This window comes from Salvia hispanica, chromosome 1, assembly GCF_023119035.1.
Source record: "Salvia hispanica cultivar TCC Black 2014 chromosome 1, UniMelb_Shisp_WGS_1.0, whole genome shotgun sequence".
In the NCBI taxonomy this organism is placed as follows: Eukaryota; Viridiplantae; Streptophyta; class Magnoliopsida; order Lamiales; family Lamiaceae; genus Salvia; species Salvia hispanica.
The window spans coordinates 8026121-8040073 of NC_062965.1; the positions used below are offsets into that span (position 1 = coordinate 8026121).

Below are 13953 nucleotides of genomic sequence, written 5' to 3' on the forward strand. Positions count from 1 at the left end.
GATAATATATTTTCAAATTGGGAGCTTCAACACAAAAACATACACTATCACACTTGAATATAACAAGGGATGATTACATTCACATTGACTATTTGGCTAGAAAATTATAAAAATAAATAAGTAGGGCACACAAATTTGACACTAATAACAAGCTACGGCGACACCTGATATTTTCCTTTTCTTGCCTTACCGATCATATTTGCTGCAGTGATCAGTTTATAGCTAGAATGTCCCATTTCACTTAGCTTACCAAATCTTTCTTCATAGAAATCCCAAATTTCTGACCTGATAAAAATGGAAGTTCCCAAAAAAATTTAGATCTCCAGCTAAATGGGACAATGTGCAAGTTGAAACAACATACCAGAAAGCTAGGAACTGAAATGGTGCATATTTTCCATAGATGTTTTCAAGATCTTGTTGAATTGTTTTAGCCGAGGAGCTCTTTGCATGGACCTGTTTAGAACAATTAAAAGATTGCATGTATAACAAAAAGAATTAAAAATATAGATATACCTGTTTCAAATGCCTCATAGTTTCTGAATCTGCTGGAATTACATGGTAGAAGCCCATGCACATTAGAACATTAGCACATGTGAATGGCCCGAAACCATCAATCTCTCTCAGCTTCTCGGCCAACTTATCATATTCAGACAAGCTCAATGTACCACCCTCACATTCTAGTTCTCTCAATTGAATTCTGCCTTCAACGACACCCTGAGCAAGCTTTATCACACGGCCTGCCCTGTAACCGAGACCACATCGCTTAGCCAAAAAGTTCTCATCCAATCTAGACAATTCTCTGGGGCTCGGAAAGTTCCCAACCGCGGAACTGCTATCATTTTCTGTCACTTCTGTACTCTTAAGAGAATCGTCAACTGAAGTCGTGGAAGGTTTACATTGCCCAAGGAAGTCGCCCCCTGTCTCCTCCGACACGAAGATTGGACTTTCCAATAGTACAGCTGTACTAATTTTCATCTCAGATTCTTCATCTCCTAATATTTTGGCATATTTTTTTGCTAATTTTTGTAGGCACTTGCGAGGCTTTCTCTTTGATTCTTTTCCACAAGGTGTTTCTGGAGCAAAAGACTTAATATTGTTTGATTGACAGCTCGAAATTATTCCATTTTCCGTATTTGATGCTCCAGGTGACTGATGCTGCAATTCTGCTTGAAGGTCGCATAGTGCTTGGGCCATGCTCAGAGTTCTCGGCCACCTGAAAAGGTAATGAAGAATACAGTTACCATTGGCTAAAACACCGACACCAACCAAAAGATAGAACTTTAAGAACCAAAACGATGATACTGAAGAGAGATGCTTATTTTTCAGTAATAGAAACACGCCAATTGCTTCGTGTGACTGAAAATATCTGAAAAGTCATCACACATGAGTTCAGCCTTCAGATTGAAGTAGTCCACTTGTCTTGTTATTGCATTTTTACTCAAAAATTCTCTCTGCTTCTACTATTTCTACTAGTAATTCATGCATATATACACATACATCATTAAAAAGAAAAGTTGGTTCACTCACTGGCAATTGCACAGGAGAATACACTTGACCATGTCCTCAAACAATGTAGGCGATCGGAACACTCTCCCGAATCCACTCCCTTTTGCTTGCTCATGCATATTATGGAACTCAATCACCCTCTTATGTTCTTCATCTGATAATCTCAGCATCCTTCTAACTTGACTCTACAACATACAAGCAAACTCGTAAAATGAAATCAAATCAAAATGTTACAGCTGAGTTAACAACAAACATGACGAAACAGAAATAACAATCAAGTTGCACAAAAGCAAAGGCTTGAATTGAATTGATCAAGTTGCTCAAAAGCAAAGGCTTGCACAATACACACAACACAAAATTGAATTTATTAAAGTTTTAATTTGACAATAACCGCTTTACTTTACACATTTAGTAAACTAAATTAATCAAATATTCATTCCTCAAATTCGAAGTTTGTAAAAGAGTAGCAATTAAATAGATAAGATGATAATAAAAGAGAAGAGGAATCACCATTAACGATTGCTGCTGGTGAAGGGTGAGGGTGTCGGTTCCGAAAACGCGGAGATGAAGCGCGTGGGGCGAGTGGGGAGGGTGGGAAACGTGAACCGTGACGGAGGTTTGGTCGTCGTCGTCGTCGTCGAGATTAAGGCGGAGTGGGCGTGTGAGGGTTTTGGAAAGAGGGTCCCAGTGGTTGGGCGCCATCATGAATAGGCCATGGCTACACACAGCTTTTTCTAGGATGAAATTCCACGCTGCGTCACCGAGCTCAAGCTCCACCAACACGCCGCCATCATCTCCCCCTTTCATTTTACGGCAATAAACGCAGAAAAAAGTTAAGATGATGCAGTATTGGAAAATTACTTCTTAAAGAGATGATGTTTTTAATAATAGTACAATAATATACAGTATACTCTGTTATATGGAAATAGACTAATTAAAAATTACACAAGTTTTAATAAGGAATAATTAATAAAATAAGATAGAAAAGGAAAAATTAGTTAAATAATCTAATGGATAGTGGAACCTAGAAATAAAATGGTAATAGTAAAAGAAAAGGAGAAAAAGTTTTTATAAAAAAAACTATTTTTATGGAATAGAAGAAATAGAAAATTCGACCTATTTCTATGAAACGGAAGGAATAAGATAGTACTAGTTGATTAGTGTGGTATGCATTTGAATTTTGGTACTATATGTTAGGTGAAAATGTGAATCGTGATCTAGGACATCTTGAACCCAAAAAAAATGGTCAAATTGAACATGCTTTTGTTGATAATTATGATATGTATCTGATATTTTGTAAATGTATTTGGTAAACGTATGTAATACGATCATGAATGATGTACATCAGATTCCAAGTTTATTTAGGGGATGTTATTTTGTTTGATATGGGTAGCTGAGAATTAAATATAGACAAAACTTAGTACTATCGAGTCATGATATATGCTGATGGTTTATGATATTCATTGTTGTCCAAATAAATCAAGAAATGGAACGATCAATTTTTTTTAATATTTTTATTGAATTAGTCAAGTGTGTTGTATGACCATAATACCCCCATTTGAGCCTCATTTATTGGGGGAACACCAATATCAGAGGGTAAAATTAGGAATGTGAGCCTCATTTCTTGACACACTACTCAATGCGAAATAAGAACCACCCAAAGACTGAGATTTGTTTTAGGGGTATTCCACCACTAAATGCCTAGTTTTACAACTCGGGCTCCTCATAAATTAGTCTTGAAACCTGAACACTCATTAAACCCAAGAATTAGCCCAATTTCTTAAGGACTTGAGTCGGCAGACACAGATGACTGCCGTGATCATGGCTTGCATGATATGTGATAGTCGTGCTTATTCGAAGCTTCGCAATGGCAGATGAGACCCAAAATTTGAAGATGGAGCTCGGAGTTCAGATAAAGCATTCAGGCCAAGATAACAACTTAAGGGGACTTTATCAAGCAGTGTGACATCATGCCATATAGAATTCTAAAGTTCTCATTAGTCAAACATACATGAAAACAAGGATGAAACTCTACGCCAAAGATTTGTAGCTCAATAATAGCCTATTGTAACGTATTTTGCCTAATTCGGTGATTGACTTCAAACAAGTTTCAACACCACTAAGTATGGCAAGTTATTTGCTGATCAGAGGCTACAGTCTGATCATAAAAGAAATAAGATGTCTAAAATTTCATGTGCTAACATTGTGGGTAATAGTATGTACAAAGTCTGATTTGGCCCATGCAATCAATTTGACTAGTAGATATATGGTTGATCGTGGAAAAGAACATTGGCAAGCAATGAAATAGACTTTGAGGTATTTGGTGGAAACTCAGAGCCATGATCTATTGTTCTCAAAATAAGAAGTTACTGAGGAAGATGAATGTGAATCGATCGGATGAACAACAATAACCAAGATGCAAGAAAAGTAAAGCACACAAGCAATTACGTGGTTTGGATGAATCCTACGTCCACGGGAAACTCAAGCTCCGATTTATTCAATGTCGATACAGATACAAGATGGAAACATTCAAGCAAGAATCACTACAATTACAACACTCCACAATCTAGCTCAAAAACGCGATTGAACTATCACAAACTAACCGAACATCCGCGGCTATTCCACCTCTGATCTCGATTGCACAGATTCAAGAACCCTAGATTACTTCTGCCTTCTTCTTGTATCTACCGAGAGTGAGAGAGAGTTTTTGAGAGAGTGTAATTTTTGTTACTCACTTTCATCAGCTCACATAAGAGCTATTTATACTTGGGCTCAGTCAACCACATATAAAACCATCCGGCCCTTTTACCCAAAGCCCAAACAGAATTATTTGAATATTTGTGGACCATAACCCAACAAATCTCCACCTTGGTCCCAACATCTTCAAAACCAGCCTTCATTGTCTCCACCCGCAACCTTTACCTCCTCTGCACCTTCACCAACTCCAAGCAATAAGCAAACTTGCTAGCTGGTAAGGCCTTTATCAACGCATCAGCAGGATTGTGCTCTGTCCCAATCTTCTTCACCTCTACTTCCCCTTTGCTCACTTCATCTCTGACAAAATGAAGTTTCACATCCATATGTTTGCTCATGTTGTGGAAGGTTTGGTGCTTTGTTAAGCATATAGCACTGCTGCTATCACAGTGAATGACAACTTTCTTCTGAGTTGCACCAAAATCACTCAGCAATCCCTTGAGCCAATAACTCTCTTTCACTGCATCTGCTAAGGCATTATATTCTGCCTATGTTGTAGACAAGGCCACCACAAATTGTAGATTGGACTTCCAACTTATGGCTGACCCAAACAATGTGAACACATACCCTGTTTGTGACTTCTTATTGTCAACATTAGCTGCAAAATCCGAGTCACAAAATCCCTCCAAAACATCTTTAGTTTGATCCTGATCTGCAGAGAACAAAATTCCATAGTCACTAGAACCCCTTAGGTACCTTAGTATCCACTTCAAAGCTTGCCAGTGTACTCTCTCAGGATCACTCATATACCTACTGGCTATGTCTGGCCTAGTACAAACCATTGTAATTCCCAGTCATACCTTGCAGTCAAAACCAACAACATTCTTATTGAATTGTGCTTGACCACAGGAGAAAAGACCTCATTATAGTCAATTCCCCCTCTCTGATTGTAGCCTTTAGCTACTAATCTAGCCTTGTATCTGACTCTATCATTATCTGATGTCTCAATCTTTCTCTTGTAGATCCACTTACACCCAATAATTTTCTGCATTACTGACTTCGTGACCAAAATGCAGGTCTTGTTCTTGATGAGTGAATCAATCTCTTCTTGCATTGCTTTGATCCATCTTTTCTTCTCTTTGCTTTTCATAGCCTTCTTTGTAAGTGCTTGGCTCTGAGGACTCCACCTCTTCAGCAACACAGAAAGCATAATGAACCAAGCTAGCATTACTATATCTAGCTGGCCTCTTGACATTTTCTCTTCTCTGTCTGTCTCTAGCCAACAAGTAATCAGATAAATCTTCACCATTATCAATGTCATCAACTGCTGGCTTCATTCTGACTTTGTCACGACCGCGCCTTGCTAAGGATAGCATCGCTCGGTATATCGTGACTAGGGGAGGGAATTAAGAAGAGGGAATAGAAAGTGGACGAAAGAATTAACAATAAGACACACAAGTACTTTTTCATAAGATAAGAGAGGTTCGCAAGACAACGAAGGATCATAAAATCAAGAATGTTTATCAAAGGTCACTCGATACTAGACATTGTTCTTACGACCCATACATTACAAAATACTACTATCATGCACAGCGGAAGGAGTTGTAACCACATGGTCATATGTATGAAGACACATGCCACGAAAATCCTACAAAAGAGATGAGACGACCACCAACTCCACTCAGCCACCATTTCATCACTTGCTCAACCTGCACATTTAGAAATACATGCAGGGCTGAGTACGGGGTACTCAGTGAACACATTGCCGAAAGATACACATATATTAGAAAAAGTTATTATCATGCCATCACAGTAACACACGGGGGTTTTTCTTAAAAGGCCCGAGCTTACTAAGTTCATTTTTATAAAGTTCGCTTGATCAAGCTAAGTTCATTCCAGCAATCCGCCATATCTGATGGTTCATTGTGTGTCGGGAAGGTGGCCACCTTCCACGATCACATTGACCGGCCAACCCTTACGATGACTCACGGTCCATTCCTTTAAATAATTAGTAAACCCTACCACTTCAATCAAAAAGAAAGGGAAGGGGGGGCCTCCTTTCTCCCACATCTAACTCTCTCTCTCTGACTAAATCTCCCCCTCTCTCTCTCCGCCGAAGTTCGGCCACGGCGTCACCGGCGAGGATGCCGGCAGCTGGGGCGTCTCCCTCCCTCTTCGTCCTCTCTCTCCCGGTCTCTCCTTCTCTCTCGGTCTCTCTCTGTTTCTCGACCGACGGAGCTCGGCTGCCTCCGGAGAGGAGCCTCCGTTGCCGGCGTCCGCCCGTCACTCGATCTCTGCCGCCTCGTCCATTTTCAAGTACGTTTCTTTATCACAAACCACTCCATACCTTAACACACACACAAACTCATCTCCTCCTTCATTCATGGTCAAAAACTAGTGTCGGGGTGCGGTCGGCTCGCCGGTGTGCGCGAGACCAGCCGCCGTTGACTTGCGGGCGTTGGGCAGTGGCGGAAGTGGCGAAGAAGAAAGCTGAGGGGCAGCAGCGGTGGCTGCCACCGTGTGACAGCAGCGGCGTCGGCGTGTACGGCTGCCAAACGGAGCAGCTGTGTGCGTGTGGCTGTCGAGAGTGCAGCAAGGTGTGCGTGGCTGCCTTGTGACTGCAGCAGCGGCTGCCCGGCAGAGGCAGCAGCGGCATCGTCCGGCAGGGGCATCGGCTTTATTAATTCTAAGCTATACTCTCATCTTGAGGTTTCAAACTTAACACCTTCTTGTCTATAATGTCTTATGCCTTGTTAACTTTAGAAGAGAAGCATGTAATGGCTTTAATTCATTAGATTAATTGTCATGAAAGGGGTATTGCAATAGTATTGACTAAGAGTCCTACGTTCAAAGTCTAAGTTGAGCGTGAAATTGTGAGAAAAGTCGGTCTATTGATGTTGATAAAGATGAGAATCATTGGAAGAATTCTACTAACATGGTGTGATGGAAAAAGAATAGTAAATGTGATGCAAAGCTTAGGAAATCAAAATGGTTTAGAGGTGGATACCTTGAGGAAAATATGGAAGCAAGGTAGTGTGTAGAAACTTGACTTCCTTCTTCAAGCACTTACTTGCATCCTCACCATGAGATAAATTTTTGTTTAGGGATTTTGTGGAAGAACAAAAGAATTAAGGGTAGAGATGGTGTGGTATTTATAGTGGAAAATGATACATGGAAAAACATGGTCAATTCCCTAACCCATGGAAGCAAACTATTACACAAGAGATAATGACTTTTGCTAAAAGGGGTAAGTTGGCAAATCAATCATTCTTAATACCATAAATGGCAAGAATATTACATCTTGTCGCTTAAAAAGACGTGAGCCGTCGTTGTTGGGGTTTGTATACTAAAAGATGCTTCGAGCGTACATGCCTTTGTACAGTCAGCTTGTGCATGTATACGAGAAACGCCACGTCCACTTGTTTACCTAATTATGAGAATAAATAATATAATATAATGATTTATTATTGAAATATGATAAACAAGTCTAAGGCTTTTTACTAAGAAGGTCAAGTAGGGAAATTCGATGAATCTCCTCATGAGTTTTCCAGTAGGGGACTTGGCCAGATCTTGTAAGAAGAAAAACGTATTCACAACCTAGATAGGCTTTGGCTACCTATTGGTACGGTTGCGGTGTTTGTGATAATTCTCTCTTACCTAAGACGAGATTAGTAACACCGGTGTGGTAAAGCACTGAAAGGATCTAATATGAAATGTATTCTTTATTGCTATCTACTGTAAGAATATATTTCAGAAAGTTTAGTATTTTCTAGTCTATGATATTAATATCAATATTGTTTATTCAATCAAACGCCACTTTGACTTATCAATGTGAGAGTTTGTACGTAACTCAAGTTCATGATATCTTGGGTGGTAGTAATTGAATAACATGAAGGTATTGGAATATTATTTCATAGAATTCGCGTGCCCAGTGTGGTATGATTAAATCCCTAAAAGGGTGATCCCCAATGAGGTGTTTGAAAGAGGAATTTATTATTCAGAAATCTGCGCAGTTGGAATTTATTCCACGAATAATAAATAAAGTTTCAAACTAGAAAAACTCTTTGGAGAACTAATTTAATTCTAGTCACATAGCAGACAAAAGAATTAAATTGACGGATCAAGATAATCTTAAACGCGAGAAATATTATAAAATAAAATGGACCCAAGTTATTTGTAATTTGGTGATTTAAGTGGGAGTGCAATATTATTCTTTAGTGGAACAAAATACTATTCCATTGATAATATATTAAATCATGGGTCATTTGATTTAATTAGTTAATTATCTAATGGGTGAGCCCAACACTTAAGTCATTCCATGGATCCCCTTACTAGCCCATTAAGTCCACTATAAATATTGAAGAGATGTGGAAACCCTAATATACAATTCAAGACAACACTAAACCCTAACCCTAGCCGCCAAAATCGGCGCCTCTCTCTCTCTCCCTCTTGGTCTCGAATTTCGTGCCTAGCACGTGGGAGAATTAGGGTTTTGATTATTGTTCTTGATCTATCCTAATTCATAGGATTAGATCTAGACAATTTCGTGTTTGTATTGGTTTTTCCTAGATCCATTCAAAGTTATTTAATTGATTATCTAAGATCCGCCCACACGGATGGATGATCAAGGACAAGGGAATAGTACGGAAGATTTGTGGTCGATAAACCAAGGATCTCCGGGTGGTGCAGCTAGCAACGTCAATCCAATGATGGATCAAGAGGTAATAATCGAATCTACATCGAATATGCATGATTATGTGTTTATTTGATGTTATATCTATAGATCTATGTTTATTGCATGAAATTGGAGTCGAATGCATAATCACCTAAATAGATCCGTTAAGGACCTGTTTGTTTTCCGTGTCTTCCGCTGTGGTAGTTCCAACAGTCGTTTGATAAGCGTGCTTGATGTGATATGATTTCGTCGATCGTCTTGTCTTGATTTAACATGCTTCTTATCCTTTCGTGTAGGTATCGGGGTTCAAGGCGTGACTATTAAGCAAGATCTGGAGGGCATGAAGAGTATTTTTATTTTTATTTTTACTCTAATGTTGAACGTGATGTAGAACGTGTACAAACTTTTATTTGAAGCTCGGTCTTCATGGACTTTAAGAATCTTAAATATTGTAATAACACTATTTTCATTTACTTATTCAAAAATTACTTCGCAACGATTAATCATAACAAGGAGTAAAAGAATTATGCGCAAAACTTTATATATATATATATATATATATATAAATAAATAGGTCGGTTTTCTAAAATTCTTAGGGTAATTAAAAGGCGGGATGTTACACATTTATTGATCAACACAACTGCAGTACATGCAGCCTCACCCCAGAATCTTTGAGGCATACCAGAAGAAATCAGCATACATCTCACTCTCTCAAGGATGGTTTTGTTGGCTCTCTCAACCACACCATTCTGCTGGGGATTATAAGGAACCGTTCTATGCCTTTTTATTCCTTTTAATTTGCAGAAATCATCAAACTGATGTGACAAGAACTCAAGTCCATTGTCAGTTCTAAGACACTTTAGTGATAGGTTCTTCTCTACTTCAGCCTCTTTACACCATATTCTGAATTTATCAAAGGCCTCTGACTTCTCCTTCATAACATAAACCCACAATTTCCTAGAGAAGTCATCAATGATAGAGATGAAGTACCTTCCTCCACCTATTGTAGGGACTGAAGCCGGTCCCCAAACATCACTGTGTGCATATTGCATAGGCTGAGTAGAAATGTGTTTCCATGTTGGATATGAGTTCTTCTTGCTCTTTCCCAACACACAAATGTCGCACTCTGTGGAGCTCATATCAACAGCTTCTTGGATGACTCCTTGCTTCACTAGCTGCTTGATTCCACCTTGAGATACATGCTCAAGTCTGAGATGCCACAGACTGATTTCTTCACAGCATTGATCTCACCAGTAACTACCTCAGCCTGAAGGTGATACAAGCTATGCTTTCTTATGGCCTCCATAACCAACCTTGATCCCTTGAGAATCTTCATTTTTCCATCTACTGACAAGAATGAGTAACCTTTCTTCTCAAGTGAACCCAATGAAATGAGATTTCTCTTTATATCTGGAATGTACCTGACCTCTGTAATGATCTTTATTGAGCCATCAAGAAGTTTGAACTTCACACTCCCTATTCCCTTCACCTTGCAAGCTTGATTATTCCCTAGCAACACTGATCCATCTGCTTCTTGTAAATTCTGAAACCACTCTAACTTTGGGCAGAGATGAAAGCTACATGCACTGTCCATTATCCAGGAATCACTGATATCATTCTCAATAATATTCATTACTTCAGTTGTTTCCACCTCTTGTGCCAAGTCTGCTGTGTTCTGATTCTTATCAGCTTCCTCTTGCTTTCTTTTCCACACATAACAGTTTTTCTTCAAGTGCCCAGGCTTTTTACAGTAGTGGCAAGATATGGTTTCCTTCTCTTCTTTCTCTTTCCCAGATTTCCACTTCTTCTGGTTCTTCTTCTTGAACCCTTTCTTATCAGCAGTCTTGATGTTCATTGCTTCTGCTACTGGATCCACAGGCTTTACCACAACTCCTTTCTGGACTCTTTCAGCTTCAAGGCGGAGTGGACTTCTCCATAGGTGATCTTAGAATCCCTTCCAAGAAGTATAACATCTTTGAACTGATCATAGCTTTTGGGCAATGAGTTGAGAAACATTAATGCCTTGTCTTCATCCTTGATAACCTCATCGATATTTTCAAGATCATCAATACATTTAGCAAACTCCTCAAGCTGCTCTCCTATACTTCTTGAATCAGAAAATTTGAAGGTAAATAGCTTCTGTTTGAGATGCAGCCTGTTGGTGAGGGATTTGGTCATGTATATTGACTCAAGCTTTGCCCACACCTCAGCTGTTGTCTCTAGCTTAGAAACTTCCCTCAATACCCGATCACTTAGATTCAGAATCAATGTGTTGTAGGCTTTATCATGGAGATTTGATTTCTTGATATCAGTTTTCTCCTCTGCTTCTTCTTTTCCCCCTTTCAAAACATCCCATAAACCCTGCTGCATCATTACAGCCTTCATCTTGAGCCTCCACAACCCAAAATCATTGTTGCCATTAAACTTCTCTATGTCGAACTTAGCCGTAGCCATCGCAATTGATTCCCCCAAATTATTTCCCACAGACAGCGCCAATTTGTGAATCGATCGAATGAACAACAATAACCAAGATGCAAGAAAAGTAAAGCACACAAGCAATTACGTGGTTTGGATGAATCCTACGTCCACGGGAAACTCAAGCTCCGATTTATTCAATGTCGATACAGATACAAGATGGAAACATTCAAGCAAGAATCACTACAATTACAACACTCCACAATCTAGCTCCAAAACACGATTGAACTATCACAAACTAACCGAACATTCGCAGCTATTCCACCTCTGATCTCGATTGCACAGATTCAAGAACCCCAGATTACTTCTGCCTTCTTCTTGTATCTACCGAGAGTGAGAGAGAGTTTTTGGGAGAGTGTAATTTTTGTTACTTACTTTCATCAGCTCACATAAGAGCTATTTATACTTTGGCTCAGTCAACCACAAATAAAACCATCCGGCCCAGATCATTTTACCCAAAGCCCAATCAGAATTATTTGAATATTTGTGGACCATAACCCAATAATGAACTCATTGGTTACTGTGATTCTGAAACTCTATGGGAGTGCTATTAGTTGGAAGTCGAATCATGTGGTTGCTCTTTCAACACGAAGCAGAGTATATTAGCAGATGAATAAAGGAAACAATATGGATCAAGGGTATACTTGAAGACTTTAGGGCGGATTAGAACTCAGTTCTATTTTCTATGACAATAACAATTAGGCCTATCAAAATGGATAGCGGGTATTGGATACCCGATATCCAAACCCGAAAGTCGGGATCAGGTATTGAGAAATTTGGATTTTTGGGTATCGGATTTCCCGATACCCGATCGGGTATACCCGAATTATCCGATTTTTTTTAAAAATTAATAAAATAGTGTATATATTCTAATTAGGCCGATTTCTTACAAACCCAAATACCCAATTACCCAACTGTTCATATTCTAATCTCTAACTTCTCATATTAATTTTAATATTTAAAAATTTAAGTAATTAAAATATTAAGGCTTTTAATGAGTTACTGTCGCAGACAGCAACACGCCTCCCTCACCTCTCATACTCTCTCGCCTGCCTGCGCCTCCCACCGCCGCCGATGGCGGAGAGAGACTCGTCTGTTGCTTCGATCGGAAAGCTTATTGATTTGTGGAATTCTTGATTAAGTTTACTTTGGGGTTAAATCTCTACATCTTTCTAATAAGTGGAGATTGGATGTAGGTTTTGTTGGAATTCGAATTATTTGCATGTATGACTTGATTTGACGAAGACAAATTGTAGTTAATAATTAAAAAAAATCAAAGTTGAAATTGAAATCGGGATTGGATACCCGATTGTTTGGGACTGGATACCCGAGTCGGGTATCCGGGTACCCGAAATCAAAATCGGATCAGGTATCGGGTATTGGATTTTGAGAAATTCGGAATTGGGTACCCGAAATTTTCGGATCGGGTATCCGCGGATACCTGATTTGACAGGCCTAATAACAATGTTAGTTTGGTCAGGCATCAAGTATTTCATGAAAATGGCAAACACATTGATGTCAAGCTCCATTTTGTGAGAGATGAAATAGGAAATGGGAAAGTAACGGTCAAGAAGGTGCATCATACTACAGAGAATACTGCACATATGCTTATAAAAGCACTATCAAGTTCTAAGTTTGAACATTGCTTAGACTTATAGCCTGATGATATGAAGAATTGATAGAAATAAAGGTGTTTGATCAATACAATCAAGGTGGAGATTTGAAATGAAGTGGCTAAATTATATCAAGCCCAAAAATACCCATGCCCAGGCCCGCATGTGAAGTCTCCCAACAGCTAGTTTGAGTCGGAGTCAGTTAGTTACTTTGTTTCCAACGACTAGTTATGGTCGTTTCTCTTGTACCATTGAGAAATAAAGAAATAGAATGAGCGATACACATACACAATCCATGTAGCTATTCAATAGGTTTTAGGTAGAGCGATTGCATTGTATTGTATTGAGGCTTCTTGGTTGTATATATAATAAATAGCTCCCGCTTCATCTATGGATGTAGATCTCGCACGGGATCGAACCGTGTTAGTTTTGTGTGTTGATTTGTATAACAGTAGGATCGATTTGGAGGCAATTAATTGATTCAGACTGAGGACTGCTGAGCTGCTACAGGTGGCGTGAGGGTGCAGGCACAATGGGTCTTGTGCTGCCATATGGAGAAGCAAGGGCGGGATGGTTCCGAGTGAGAGAGAAGTTGCTGGGAGAAAAAAGATTTGTGATTTGTGAACGGTAAGCCATAAGTGACATAACCCACATAGAAAGATGAAATATACTCTGAACCAGCTGGACCAATTCGTGGTTTCTGGCTCAACTTACAGTTCCTCAGTTCAAAATGGTCTTATTGAGTAGCGGTTTTGTGAGGTGGATTAGATTGGACAAGTCATCCGTTCGCAGCTGAATAAGTCTAGTCTGATATTTAAAATATTGACTCCACCTATTATGGAGAAAAAACCTCCTAAATAGAAAATTAATTTTAAAAAATGAATTAAAATAAAAATGGTCTCTAAATTTTTTATTTTAAAAAATGAATTAAAATGACTCCACAATGGCGGCTAGCGCACCGGCTAGCCGATTTGTGTCACTAGTCGGTCG

The 13953-nt window shown here is 39.2% G+C and overlaps 1 protein-coding gene and 2 long non-coding RNA genes across 4 annotated transcripts; 1 reads left to right on the top strand and 2 right to left on the bottom strand.

Moving 5' to 3' along the window:
- Window positions 1-25: 25 nt before the first annotated feature.
- Window positions 26-2373, bottom strand: LOC125206450. Its single transcript, XM_048105706.1, has 5 exons — window positions 2017-2373; window positions 1528-1691; window positions 514-1213; window positions 362-453; window positions 26-285 (listed from the first exon to the last, which is right to left on the bottom strand). Exons 1-5 carry the CDS (start codon window positions 2311-2313, stop codon window positions 153-155), a joined length of 1386 nt encoding a protein of 461 aa, XP_047961663.1. The 5' UTR covers window positions 2314-2373; the 3' UTR covers window positions 26-152.
- A 3276-nt stretch (window positions 2374-5649) lies between these two features.
- On the bottom strand, window positions 5650-7461 carry LOC125217972. Its single transcript, XR_007175852.1, has 2 exons — window positions 7208-7461; window positions 5650-5909 (listed from the first exon to the last, which is right to left on the bottom strand). It is a non-coding gene; the product is annotated as an uncharacterized LOC125217972 (long non-coding RNA).
- On the top strand, window positions 6254-9381 carry LOC125217964. 2 transcript variants are annotated; one of them, XR_007175851.1, is made up of 3 exons: window positions 6254-6909; window positions 7305-7447; window positions 9172-9381. It is a non-coding gene; the product is annotated as an uncharacterized LOC125217964 (long non-coding RNA). The 2 variants fall into 2 exon arrangements; XR_007175849.1 differs by lacking the exon at window positions 7305-7447.
- Window positions 9382-13953: the final 4572 nt, after the last annotated feature.

Excerpts from the sequence above, each read along its gene's own strand:
- LOC125206450 (XM_048105706.1), bottom strand. The coding sequence starts at position 2,313 with ATGAAAGGGGGAGATGATGGCGGCGTGTTGGTGGAGCTTGAGCTCGGT. Across the intron at positions 454-513 it reads CTATGAGGCATTTGAAACAG|GTCCATGCAAAGAGCTCCTC; the intron begins GTATATCTATAT and ends TGTTCTAAACAG. Across the intron at positions 286-361 it reads TTTCAGTTCCTAGCTTTCTG|GTCAGAAATTTGGGATTTCT; the intron begins GTATGTTGTTTC and ends CATTTTTATCAG.